Source organism: Pteropus vampyrus, unplaced genomic scaffold (assembly GCF_000151845.1).
Source record: "Pteropus vampyrus isolate Shadow unplaced genomic scaffold, Pvam_2.0 Scaffold89, whole genome shotgun sequence".
NCBI lineage: Eukaryota > Metazoa > Chordata > Mammalia > Chiroptera > Pteropodidae > Pteropus > Pteropus vampyrus.
The window spans coordinates 2,978,564-2,992,827 of record NW_011888870.1 but is presented as its reverse complement, the minus strand read 5'-3'; the positions used below and the strand labels follow the sequence as shown (position 1 = coordinate 2,992,827).

Genomic DNA, 14,264 nt, shown 5'->3' with positions numbered 1-14,264 from the left:
CATCTCAAACTACAGTCTGAGAGTTATGCACATGGGAAGGGTGGCACTCGAAGGCCACGGAAGTATCACTTCACCTACTCATGGGCTGGTGAGCCAGTTGTGAGTGTGCACGCTCCCTCTGTCTCTGGCCATGCCTTTCCTCATCTCCACAGATATTCTATTCTTTTTTTTTTTTCTTTTTTTCTTCTTTGTAGACAGAAAGGAAGGAAAGGGGCCACCGAGTAAAAACTATGTTTGTTCTTTGAGAATTTTCCATATGTTTAATGTATGTATGTTCTGCCTACTTCAGGGCATAACTGCTTAAATATGAACGTCACTGGAATGGAATACTCTGTTCTCTTGCTGCCTTGAACGATACAGTGCAGTCCTAAGTGGTTATCATCCAACTCACCCTAATGTGCCCAGTTCCCCATATTGATTTGGGAAGTAGGCCCCAAAAAAGGATAGAAACACCTACTTTTAACACTAAAAGAATGAATGTACAGAATAACCATGGGGAAAGTCCATTATCGCTTAGTTGATTAAATTCTATTGTGAAGAGAGAAGATAGCGATACTTAAAATTGTTTTGATGGACGGAGGGGAGGGGGGTTGGGGGGATTGGGAGAATTGGGTGAAGGGTTAAAGAAGTACAAATTAGTAGTTGATAGATGGTCACAGGGATGGGGAGTATGGCAGAGGGAATGCAGTTAGCATTGATATGATGGCTAGGTGGAGGGCCTGGGGAGGGAAGGAGCAATTGGAGGGATTGTCTTATGAACCATATAGATGTCTAACTAATGTACTGTATACTTGAAACTAATTAAAATAAATTAATTAATTTAAAAAATCATTTTGTGATCTACATGCATGTGTGTGCAAGCACAAGTGGATGTGTAAAGATTCAGGGGAACAATTTTGCCCTTTGGAAAAACCAGATACCTTAGGCCAGTTTGAGGCCAAGTACTTAATAGGACATTTTAAACCAGGGAGTCTAATCTGATACTTAAACACACTGAGAATCTTGGTTACAAATATCCTGGGCACTCAGATTATGATGAGAGTGCCATCCCAGCCACAGCTTGTTAACAGTGCTAACAACCTAGAATAAACCCAAAACCCAAGATTTGAGGAGTTTCAAATGGGCAGCAGTGGCCTTTCCTTCTGCCCAGCCCTATTCTGTCTGAAAAACTCCTAATCATGTATAAAGACCTAATCTAAATATCCCTTCCCTTTAAAGACTTGCCTCCCAGTCACTGGAAAAATTAGTTGTCCCCTACTCATCTTTGCTCCCATAGCACTTTGCACAGAACTCTATTACAGCTATTACGCCCTTATCTCACTAAATTGCAATTATCTGTTTATGTGTCTGTCTATTTCCACCAGAAAATGCACCCTCAGGGGTAAAGATCAGGTCTTATTCATCTTTATATTCTCAGTGCTCAGTACAGTGCTGACACGACAGCCACTTAAAACATGTTTTAGTATTTTTATTATTAAAGAAGTGCATGCCTGTGTTAAAAATTCAAAATAGCCGAGACTAGTATAAAAGGAAATGTTAAAAGTTGCCTTCCCAACATTTAGACCATCAGTCCCATTTCCTAAAGAAATCACTCTTAAGAGATTCTTAAAAATGCATAAATACTATACGCATCCTTTCCACCCCACGCCCAGCTAACACTATATAAGGCTCTCAAGGCTGTCACACATGCAAGACTGGCTGACTCTTGTAGCAACATGACATGTCTGAGTGCAAAACCCTGAGAGCAAAAGGCCAGAGAAATACTCGTGACTACAGTAGAAAGGGCACAGTCGGATTAGGAGTCAGTGCTATTCAGCACTTTTTATGAGTTGATGACCGAAGAATTCTCTCCACTCATTGACACTTTTCCTCTCTTGTTTTCATCTCTCACTCTTTTTGATTTGTTCTCTGTCTCCATGTCTTTCTTTGTCTCTCCGTCTGCCTTACTCTATGGTCTCTTTGTCTCTCATCTTCTCTTTATCTTCCTCTTTCCTGATTCATGTCTGCTGTCTGCTGTCTCTTTCTTTGCCTCTATCTTTCTCCTTCCCCCTCTGCCTCTCTCTCCATTATTCTTTCTCCCTTTCCAACTATTCCCATTGTTTCTCTGTGTCTTTCTCTTGGTTTCTTTCTCTGTCTCTCTGTTCTGGAAATCTTCCAATCAGCTCTCACAATCAGTAGCTATCCTTACCATGGCCTTACAACATTATTGAATATTTCACGGTTAGGAGTAGAGACTTAAATGCTGTACACAGTACTTAAGTTCCTGTCAATGTACAGAGATGCACAGGAATGCACCCATTATTATCAGTTCTATCATCAGTATGATCAGTATGTACACACTCACATATGATGGAGAAATGGATGATACCAAGATCAAGGCAGAGATAGAGATTTAAATTAAATTCCCTTTACTGGGAACTGGAGGCTACTAGAATTTCCAGGAGGAGTACTCAGATCGATGAAATTACCTCCAGATCTCTCTCTCTGGAATCAAAAAAGAATGATAAAAAAAGGTCTGGTAGCCCCTGCTGCTACACACCCTGAAGAGAGACACAGTAATCTTGCTGCTTTGCAAAAACCGTGGGTGCTGGCTCTCTCCTAACAATGGAGATTAGAAGCAAGTCAGGCAACTTGAATGTGGGCTCTTTGTTTCGTTCAGATGCCTGGAATTCAGTCCTAATGAGGCCAAGTTCACAAACTTGTTTGCTCTCTCTTGTTTTGTTTTGTCTTCATTTTTCAGATGACTTTTTAAAATAGCTCAAGCAAGGCATGTTTGTTGAGAAACAACAACAGCACAACTATGAACCAAAAAAAAAGAAAATCCTCTAAAATCCCAACATTTATTCTAATCACAGACAAACATTTTGAATCATACTCTTCCTGCACTTTTTTTTTTTACAGAAGTGGAATTGTATAGCATGATATATATATATTATATAATATATAATTTTTATATAATAGATATTATATATTATATAATAGATATAATTGTATATATTACATATATTATGTATTATATATAATATATATAAAATTATATATATAAGTTTTTTCTTTTTTTTAAGTATTGAGCCCCTATGTCCAGGTATATTCCTAGGGCCTTGGGATACATAGGGGAACAACAGAAACAAACAAACAAACAAAAAACCCAATACTAAAGAGAAAAAACAAAAGTCCTGATTTCGAGGGGCTTATATTTGCATTGTTTCTTAATCTTTTGTTGTTGTTGTCCTTAGTTTATTTGTTTGTTTGTTTGTTTTCTGGTATTCCATGGGAGGTTTCCTAATTCAACATACATATATTTACACAAGCAATCTTTTAATAGCTGAATATTCTACAATGCTCATGTACAAGGTCATGGGTTGTTTACTCTATTTAAAAAGCCAGTTTTCCCCATGGAAATAGGAAATAAAACAACAAATACATAGTAAGCAAGTTGTGATGTCATGTATAATAAGAAATATAAGTACAAATATATATATATATGTACGTGTGTGTGCGAATGTGTATATATATATATATATATACACACACACATACACGTACATATATACACACACATTTTTATATATATATAAAATGTGTGGTCTTAGTCGTCATTTCTGGGACAGAGCTCCTAAAACCCTTGGAATTTCCTGTGATGAAAGTAATAGTTTTCTTTTGTTATGTTAATGAGGTGACTTTTGGAATACACCCAAAGATGGGGGCTGGTTGCCAGGAGAATCAATCTTGTGATTGGAGGGTTGGAACTTTCAGTGTCAACCCCTGGACTTCCAGAAAAGAGAAGGGCTGGAGGTTAAACTGATCACCATTGGCCAATGATTTAATCAATCGTGGTTATGTAATGAAGCCTCTATAAAAACCCAAAAGGACAGGATGGAGAGCTTCAGGGTTGGCAAATACATGGAGATTTGAGAAGAATGTCACACTTCAAGAGCATGGTCGCTCCTCACCTCTTCTCCATACCTTGGCCTAGGCATCTCTGTCAGCTGGCTCTTCCTCAGTTATATTCTTTTATAATGAACTGATAATCTACTAAATAAAAATGTTTCTCAGAGTTTTGTGAGCAGCTCTAGTAAATTAACTGAACCCAAGGAGGGGGTTGTGGAAACCTCCCAATCTGTCAGAAGCTCAGGTGAGAACTTGGCTTTGCAACTGGCCTCTGAAATGGTGGCGGGTTGGGGGTTGAGTCCTGTGGGACCGAGCCCTTAACCTGTGGACTCTGATGCTACCTATGGGTAGGCAGTGTCAGAATTGAGTAGAATTGTAGGACACACAACTGGTGCCTGAGAATTGCTTATCGATGTGGGGAAACCCTCACTTCACACACATTGGAAATCATATGAAGAACCAATCCTACTGAAGTATTTATGTGCAAATAGCTAAGGATATTGAGAGGAATGCCCAAAAGAGTAAGACAGGACCCAGCCCTCATTATTAGAAAATAAAACTAGAGTAAAAGGACATAAATGCAAAAACAGAAGCAATATCACAAATAACATACTACAAATCTCTTTTAGTGGGCCATACATGAGCACTATTAGTACTAGTATTAATATTAAAATAATGATGATTAAAACAATAATAATGATAATAGCTTACTCTTATCGATTGCTTACTATATGCCAGATGTCACTTTAAGCAATTTTATATCTACTGTCTCCTTTAACCATCAAGAAGCCATATAAAAAGTATACCATTATTATTTCCATTTGCTGATGAGGAAATTCAGACACAGAGCTATAAAGTTAACTGCTCAAGTTCACCTATCTAGTAGATTATGGACTGGGGATTCAAAGCAATCACTAAATATTTATGTTATATTTAAAATAATGTACTCTTTTAGCCACCTAAGACATGTCATCCCCATTGTTATATGGACAAACAGGAACAATAATTGCCTAGAATATATTTGGTGATAGAAACATTATCATTTACCAAAAAGAAATCACCATCTTCTGCCTGGGGGACTGTGTTCTGGTCCATGTAATCATCTCTCTTCCTCCCACAGAGCCTTCCACCAGTCTTCACCATTGGGGTTATAGTTTCTATTGAGAAACTGATAAGAGCTGTGGGCTTCAGCTCTTCATGGGGAAAAATAAAGCACATTGACATGAAATCATCTAGACAATAGAAGAAGTTCATGGACTCCAAAACTCACACATGAATCTTAGGGAAAAGATTTTCAAACTTTTGTGTTCTTAACCATCTCCTAGGGAATTCATAAAGTATAAAGAGCCTTAGCCTCCCATCAGCAAACTCAAAAGCAGGTCCCATAGGACAAACTATGAGAAACACTGACCTAGGTGCCCAAGGAGAGAGCCCACGGCTGCCCAGGTAAGAATTTCTTCATCAGTTGACCAAAATGAAAGTCAGTGTAAACAAGGCTGCAGACAGGTCCTAAGCAAGACGATAAAAATGCCTAAAATAGCCTTTTCTCTTTTTTAATGATTTGAATCAAGACTGCAAGGTAGGAAATGCTGAATATGAGAAAGAGCTTTCCCTTTTAACCACCTCCCCTCCAGAGGCCCTGGAGCAGAAGGATCAAAGGCCCACAGTTTTGTGTCTCAATAGCCCCTGTTGATCTGGTTAGGAGAAGATGACTAGAGGCATCAATCCATTGGCCTCAGGGCACAATATGATTAGTTGGTTGTCTGATAACATGGTTCTTATTAGCACTTTCTTTAAAAAGTATACAAGTTGTCCAGACTGTCACTCTAGGGTCATTAGCAAGCAGGGAGAAACCAAATGGCACATTCCAAAAACCCTCTGGGATAACAAGACAAGATGACACACATTAATAACCATGGGCAAGCTACTCATGGGGGTGGTCACAAGTTAGAGCTTTGATCAAGCTGTATCATGGAGCAGCTTTTTCCAAGTAAAGTGTATAAGGTCAGTGACCTAAGATCGAGGTGATGTGAGTTGGGACACTCTTGCCCAGAGTTTCTCTATCACCCCTCTGCACTGACTTGTAGAGTTCTCTCTAAAGACACTCAGAAAGAAACCCTCATAAAGGGACAACATAATCAGAAAGGAAAAAGCTTTGGAGCAAGAAAAGACAAAAAATCACATTCCAGCTCTGTCACCTTCTAGCTGGATGACCTTGGGACAGATCTTCAGCCTTGACTTCCACAGCTTTAGAATGAGGATAATGATACTTAGTTTGTAAGAGTGGTACAGCAATGAAGTGGAATAATGTGGTGATGCTCTAGGATGTTCTTTCAGAAAAGCTGTTCACTAAATTGGTGGTTATTTATGTTGCTATTGTTAAGAGGGACTTCTGCTATAATCATATCTTATCTGACTATAGAGACCTAGCTATTCCTAGCATTCGGCAAACTCCCCTTTGCTCCTTTCTTATATCTCCAACCCAAAAAGTTAGAAGAAATTAAAAAAGCAATAGCTGAGAATGTGATTATAATCTTCGAGCAAATAAAATTCGTTAGTCCTAAACATTGACGCCCTAGCTTTCCTTGACTGAGACTATACATAATGTTACTGTAAACTAGATTTCATCTGCATGAGACAATTAAAGAGGGAAGAGGTGGCTAGCCCCCTTTTCTCCTACAACCCCTTGCTGCAACAAGCCCACGCATAAGTAACTTTATCTCCCAAGCCCACTAGCAGTGGAACATATATGGTGGATAGGTTATCGCTGGAGACCTCACTTGCAAAAAGTCCCATTACCTCTCTTCAAAGTCACTTTTTAAAGGTTTAAAGAATGCCAAGAGCATGACTTTTGTTGAGGCTACTTGCTCTGAAGCCCTGGGCAAATTACTTGAGTAGCTGGGCCTAGAACTCAGGAGCTCCATGGCCCATATCCATACTTCCTGCAATGGCAGATATTATGAGCACAGGTGCATATGCTACAGGTAAACCATGAACACAGGATACAGCTGTGTTCAAACTCTCGCCTGTGGAAAGTCAGCAGTGTATCAAACCAAGAATCGGTCAGACAGTGTGACAAAATGTTTTTGACCCTCCTCTTCCACTAACTGATAATAGCGACACTTTAACTTCTCTATTTGAGAAATGTAGATAATATTTGTCTTACCTATCTCATAGGACTGTCATGAGAATAAAACTGGGGTGATGGAAGTAATGTCCCAACTTTGAAAACGGAAGCATTTTGCAAAGGAAAAGGGGCTATGACTGATCTAAAGTGGTGTGACAACCTTCAAGAGTGCTATAGAAATAGGCACGACCTCTTTTAAACATGTATAAAATTTCACGTAGGATTTCCTACAGAGCATTCACATCCCTCTTTTTTTCCCACTCACATTTTAGAATAGGCTCTGTTCCTATAAATCTTGCACAGTAAGATTCCATCTTTGTTTCTTGCCAACCACTTGTCTGGTGCACCCATCTCGTCCGAGCAGAATGCGTACTCCTCAGAGCAACCATTATACCTCCAGGGATCCTGGCTCCACCTTGGGCTGACCACGCCTCTTCTCTGCCACCCTCTTTGGCCATAGTGGCCACATTCTTTAGCTAGTTTCCCCTCTAAGACCCACAAATACATTCTCCACACTTTCTAGCCAGAGATACAGGACAGTAAATTGAGACATACACAAAGATAGGGAAACTATTTTACATAAGTTTAGTGACAACATAAGCTGGCAGGGAGCCAAATTAATTTACCCTCCGGGCAGTCGGGCCAATAATGTGTCTAACCAAGAACTTAAACAAAAGAAAGTTCTTCTGTGAAACTGTGTGTGGAAAATGTCAAGGTAAAAATGAAACAATGATGACTCCAGCTGACATTTAACGTGCAAATAAGGACAGTCATGTCTTTAAGTGACCATATAAGTTATTTTCTTTATGGGCTTGGAATATACCCAATTCACTAGAAGATAAATGTGGGGTTTTTTTGTTGTTTTTTGTTTTTTGCTTAAAGTACATTTTTAAACAATTTCTAAGATTAAAACTTGAGTTAAACATGCTTTACATTTAATGTAGGTTAATTTCGTAGATATAGATAGAAATTTTACATCTCTACCCTTGACCTTTACTCACACCATCCATTCAGTTCAAACTATCCTCAAAATAATCTCCATCTCTTAATTAAAATTTTCTTTACATTTCAAGGTTCAGTTGAAACACCAGCTCTGTAATAAAGCTTGAAGACCACCCTGGCCAGAAGACATCTGTCCCTCCTCTGAATTCCTGTAACATGTTATATCCTCAGAGGATACATCTTCTGCCTCTTCAGAGGATTCTTTGGGTCCAAGACTAAAAGCTTTTTGAGGGTAGTTATTATTTCTTTTCATCTTTGTGTATCACTCCACATATATTTCTATTATCACTGCCTAATAAGTATTAGGACTCAATACACATCTGTGGAACTAAGAGTAAATATGACAATCTGTGTAAGCTTCTTAGCATAAGGTTGCCACGTGGTAATCTCTCATTACATGTGAGCAACTATTATTCTCTTAAATAAATTTTATAATTCCATCAGCTTTGTGCCATAGTCTATGAGATTATGGGTTCTCTCTCGAATAAGATGTGGATATAGTTCCCAGGCCAATGTTCACATCAATTTATTCTAGAAAATCCCATTAAATATCTTAAGAGAAGTTTACTTTCCAGTTTCACATTAAGCAATATTTTGTCTAAAGAGAGCAAGCTCCTTAACATAAAAATATGATACAACAAACCCAATAAACTATGTTTTGCTGCAAATTCACATTGAAATGAATGCCTGTTTGGATATCAAATGACTTGACTTCCTACAAATAGATATGCATATGAACCATCGGAAACGGAAGAATCATGTGAAATAAAATGCTTGCTCATTTACAGATCAAGGGTATAAGTCATTGTGTCATTTCTGAATCCTCAACACTCTCAGTGCACTGCCCTTAAATGTAGTAGGTACACAATACCTACAAGCTGAACAAACTATTAAATTAATTTCAACCTGTAAGGGATTTCAGTGGTGCTCTAATCTATAAGTATCATTTTACAGAGGGTGAAATCGAGACCACAAAATTTTGACCACCTATGGCTACATAATTAATATCTGCATATAGTTAGGACTATAACCCAGGATTCTTAATCCCCAGTAGGTAATTATTTCTTCAACTAAAATAAGAAGTAGCATTTACTGAGCACTTACTGTGTACCAGCCACTTCATATACATGTCAAATCTTCAGGAGAAAGCCTGCAAAAAATGTACTATCCTCATATTTTAGTTGAGAAAACTGAAACAAAAAGTTTAAGTATCTTGCTCGAGGCTTAGTACTGGTAAGCAGGAGAGCTAACATTCAAACTCAAATCCGCCTGCTTCCAAACCCACTGCCTTCCATGGCACACACCACATTAACATCCATTAATAGCATAAAGCACTGATCAGAGAAGGAATTATATGGGCTTGCTAGAGAAAGCTAAAATCTTATTTTATTTAAAAAAAAAAAAAATGCCAGGTCAAAAAAGAAAAAAGAAGAAAAAAACTATGTCAAAATGTATAGCCAAATCGAGTGTTTATATGTAACCTCTCTATAAAATTAGATCCGTAATCAACTTAGAAAAATAATCTATTCTCGATGAACACCCATCTGAAAACTGAATGATGGCAAGTTACCTCGTGCTCAATGAATCACCAGGTGCAGATTCCATGTCTCAGGAAAGACGAAGATGTGGGCGGATAAGAGAACACCCAAATCACTACTTAAGGTAAGAGCGCAATGTGACAGGCGTATTTTACAGTCCCTGATTTTCCACAAGTACATGAAGCTTCCAGCTAAGACTATGCCTCCTCCACCATCACCTGAAATCCACCCAAGATAGGGTTACTTAAAATACAGCTTCCAAAAGGTCTGAGCTTTTCTGTCCTACCTTAAAGTCTTTAAGACAAGCTATTTGGTGGGGTTTCAGAGTCAGATCACTTTGGGTGACAGTCCCTGCTTTGCCATTGACCTTTTATAAGCTCTTAGTAAGTCATTTAGCCTACTGGAGGCTCGGTTTCCTCATCTATGTAATGGGAATACTAATATCTATTCACAACATTTTTTATGAAAATTAAGCACGATGATAAAATGTAAAGCATCTACACAAAAGCCTGACCCAAGATGGGACTCAATTTATTCCATAAAGTTGGATGGTAAATGTCAAGTCCCAGAATAACTAAAGGCAAAGGGGTACATGGGAATCAACCAGATCATCCCGCTCCATCATTAATGTAGCATTAAAGATATCATACTGGCCGAGTATGTCAAGTAAAAGCCTCTGTTAACAAATCTTATAACACTATTTCTTGCAAGAAGGGAACATGGAGGTGAACCGAAATATTCAAATTGACACCAGCATAAAAATATGAAAAAGAGATATTAACACTTGCCAGCTACCTATTACCTAATAAGGAATTTATATGGATTAATGAGTATAGCACTTTGAAATTCCTTGGAAATAAGGAATAAACATATGCACCATCACACATACATATATAGACAAAAATATATTTTAACAAACATACTGTATAAATTTAGAACAGGGCACAGCATGCCTAGGATGAGTAGGGTAGGAACAATATGTTCCTGCTTATGACACCAAGCTCATGACAAATGATTCATACCCAGCACCTTTCATGCCAAAAGGTGCCCCCAGGTGTTCCACCGACTCTGGCAACACTTTCCATCAAGCTGGACTGCAGTATAGAGTAATCGCATCACACTGACGAAAGAGGCAAAACAGTCATGTCTTTACAAAATTGCACAGGTCCAACAGTGGAGGGGGCAGGGAGGAGAAGGGAAAGAGGTAAGAGAACCAGCCAGAATTCCTCACCAGTTTGAGAGGCAGCCCATAATTACCTGATATTTACACCTTTGATGCAGGTGGTATTGTCATCAAAAGCCCTACTTACAATGGCTTTTAGCTAAAGGAGGACAGGTTTAGAAGATGTGTATTGCCTGTGGCCCTGAAAGAATTGGAGGAGGGGTTATAGAGGAAGACATCTAAATGTGAAAAAATGAGAGACCCCCAATGTTGTCCTCTGGTTTAGGTTAGTGGATGTCTAGCTCTGGGGGTAAAAGTGCTGTAAGATGAGAGTTCTAAACAGGTGCACCGCACTTATGCAGATCCTGGCACATACTTTCCTGTAGTGAATTGACAGGCATTGTCCCCATTTCAAAGATGAGGAAATTTACACGGATTGCAATCAAGTTGCCATAATCAAAATACAAATAGGCAGAGGAGAACTGGGGTCTTGACTGCTTTTCTTGTACAAAGTTGCAAAGTTGTGCAAAAAAAGAAAGAAAAGTTTCTTTCTGCCTTCCCTCCCTTTAAAAAATATTTAAAACTTTGACTCGCCTATGAGTCTGGGCCAGCTATGCGTTGGACCCTCTGTAGATATACAGTAAAAGGAAACCAATTTGTGTGTAAGCAGGCAGGGGTGAAGAGGGGGGCCAGGGAGGTGTCGTAACAGAATAAGAGACTTCATAGAGTAGAAATCTCATTAGTTAACATGATTTGAGTGCTCAAACCTTTAACACACACCACTTTGATTAGTTCCTACATTATCTCAGACTTCCCTGCATGTCTTCCATCTGAGTCCTGACCCCAATAAGCCTTACTGGGCTTATAAGCAATATTAAAAAAAAGAAAAAAGAAAAAAGAAAAAAAAATCTGGCAGTGCTTGGCGCCATTTCTTAAATGGAGTTTAAAATTTGCCAAAGATATACTCTCCTTTTCTCCCTCTTTCCAAGATGTTTCAAGAGACAAACTGAAGTAGAGGTCTAATGGGTGAGTGATATTTTACAGCTTGAATTACATTAACAGCCAGAAGTATTTTGAATCTAAAGTCCTTTATTTCTTGATGCAACGAGATCTAATATATCTGATGTGTCTGAAAACTCCCTTAAAACCAGAAGCTTCGAGCTAATCACTTAAAGCCATGCAAAAGTTATTCAATTAGTTTAAAAAGATTCAGGTTCAAACTGGGTGATTAATTTTAGTGGTTATGATATGAAAGATATGATAGTTAAGGTAAAGAATGAAGGCAAGGGTCTCCAGAACTTGAATGGAAATAATTTGGCTTCAATGATTTGATTAAACCAGTGCTGAGAACAACATAGGACCACAGCCTCAGTCATGAAGCTAAATTATAAAAAAGCCTCTGATGACACTCTCAGAAAAGAGACATCAATACAATTTATCTGTATGTACCCAAGGAATCCATAATGACAGACTATTATTTTAAAATGTTCACAACTTTCATTAAAAAGCTGACGATGAGCACAACTCACTAAAGTGGCACTTCCCTGGGAAGGTTTCTGGCAATTACATCATAACTGAAAACATTTTGAAAGGTACCATGCTGCATAGACGATGCTTATTACAAATACTACAATCTCGACAACCTGATGGAAGCCGAAACTTTGATTTATTTCTTTTCATTTTACCCATCCTTGGTTTTTATGTTCTTCTTGCCTGCTTAATGGCAGCCTAGAGAAGTTTCCACACTTTTAAATCCTCTTCAGTCATTACCATCAAAAGCTAGCTCTTTACTATTTCAGCTCATTGAAGTTTCCAGGTGCAGTTTTAACTGGAACAGCTACCTCAGATGCCAGACATGCAGGCTTCTCCAAAAATCTAAAACCTTCCCTGACGTGGCCGAAGCTCATGGACTTGCAGCCACTCTCTCCAGTGTTGCCTCCTGGAATCCAGCAACCCCTAGCCTTCTTCATAAAGAAGGCTAAATCTTTATGTGTGCTCTTCACTAGAGTAGGTCAGGCAATGGGAGAGAACAGGGGGTTGTTGTCACTGCGATATATCTGATCTTCCTGGGACTGATCATACCAGAGAACAACCACTCATTCACGGGCTGGAAAACCCCAGCTCTCAAAACACACTGGCTGCTGCTGTTAGAAGATGCTGGAGAGTTCCCGTCCTGAAACTTGCATCCACTTGGTCCCCAGAAACAGAGAAGACATTAAGGGCACCTTATCATCCACAGCATGTCTCTTCCCTTGTGGGGAAGAGGGGGCTAGGAGATCTGCATAAAAATAAAATAAAAATCCTCAAAGTCTTATTGATCTTACTTGTGCTCAACCATAAGTCTATCAAGTAAAGGGGAAGTCACTTGAGGGAATGTCAGTCTGCCTGGAAATTTAACCCTTTCACCTCCACATTCAGAATACTTTAACCCTCCTCTGTTTGCCTGATCTTCAGATCCATATTACACCAACGAGACCAAAGAAGCAGGAGACAGGGATTTGCCTGCCCTGCTTAAACCTTTGTTTGGGGTTTGGAGAGGACACTGATGGTTTTGGTGGGAATGGGTTGGGGGGTGGTCTCGTAGTAGGTGAGCAGGGTAAGACTTTAGTTTGCAGCATCTTTCCAGTCCGGAAACTCCATTTCCCCAAATTCTCCATCAGATCACACAGCTGACTTTAACCCTTCCCATCTTTCACCCCCTTTGCCCTCAGTGCCATTCTACTCACGCTGCTGTTGTGGCCAGACCAGTGGACCATAGCTTGATTGTGTGCCGAGTCTCCTGTCAGAGCGAACGTGGTGCTGGTCAGTTTCAGCTCCTCCATCCGGAAGCGAGTGGCTTTGTCCGGGTCCCTCTCCAGAGTCCCAGGCTCCTGCAGCCCTCCGTCCCTTAGCACTCCCCGGGGGCTTCTACTCGCGCCCTCGCCTTGTTCTGCCTTCTCCTGATCTGCTCCGCTCCGTCTCCTCCGGCCAGAGCGTGGAGCAACCGCCACCGACGACCCGGTGTCCGAGGCCCGCTCCAGGGACAGCGCTCGGTCTCCGGGGGCCACTGCGAACAGAGGGCGCCCGAGAAGGGGCAGGGGCGTGGCAGGAGCCCTGCCTCGAGGTCCCTGGTGAAAAAAGCCCCCCGGGGTCGAAGCCCAGCGTGGGGCCGAACTGGGGTGCAGCTGGGGGCTGCAAGAGCCGCCACCACAGGCGCCCGGGGCGCAGAGGACCAAGAGCCCTGCGCCGGCGAGGAGCGCGCTCAGCCCGGCCGGGGAGCCGCGGCCGGCGCCAACTTTTCCCATTGCGGGAGCGGAGAGGAGCGAAAAGAGGGTCCCGGACCGGAGGTGGAGGTGCAGGGCTCTCCGCTGGCCGGCTGTGGGGGACAGGCGCTCAAGACCCCAACTCCATCCAAGTTGGGCCGCGCTGGGGCGGGTGGAGGCGGCTCCGGGCAGGTGGCGGCCGCTCGCCCAGGCTGGTGCCGAGCGCGGATTCGGACGGAGCGAGCCGCCGCCACGCGGGGGTGGAGCTGAACTGAAGTCACAGGCGGAGCGGGCGCTGGCGC

General features: G+C 40.8%; 1 protein-coding gene across 5 annotated transcripts in view; it reads right to left on the bottom strand.

The window, feature by feature from the left end:
- Nucleotides 1–14,172, bottom strand: part of SORCS1 (sortilin related VPS10 domain containing receptor 1) — a 482,842-nt gene extending 468,670 nt beyond the window's left edge. For 3 of the 5 annotated variants that reach the window (XM_011363770.1, XM_011363771.1, XM_011363769.2), the window contains exon 1: nucleotides 13,447–14,006. In XM_011363770.1, the coding sequence (XP_011362072.1) occupies nucleotides 13,447–14,004 (558 nt within the window). In that variant the 5' untranslated portion in view covers nucleotides 14,005–14,006. Of the gene's footprint in view, nucleotides 1–13,446 lie in introns of all 5 variants that reach the window. The other 2 variants (XM_011363774.2, XM_011363773.1) reach the window with 2 other exon arrangements.
- Nucleotides 14,173–14,264: the final 92 nt, after the last annotated feature.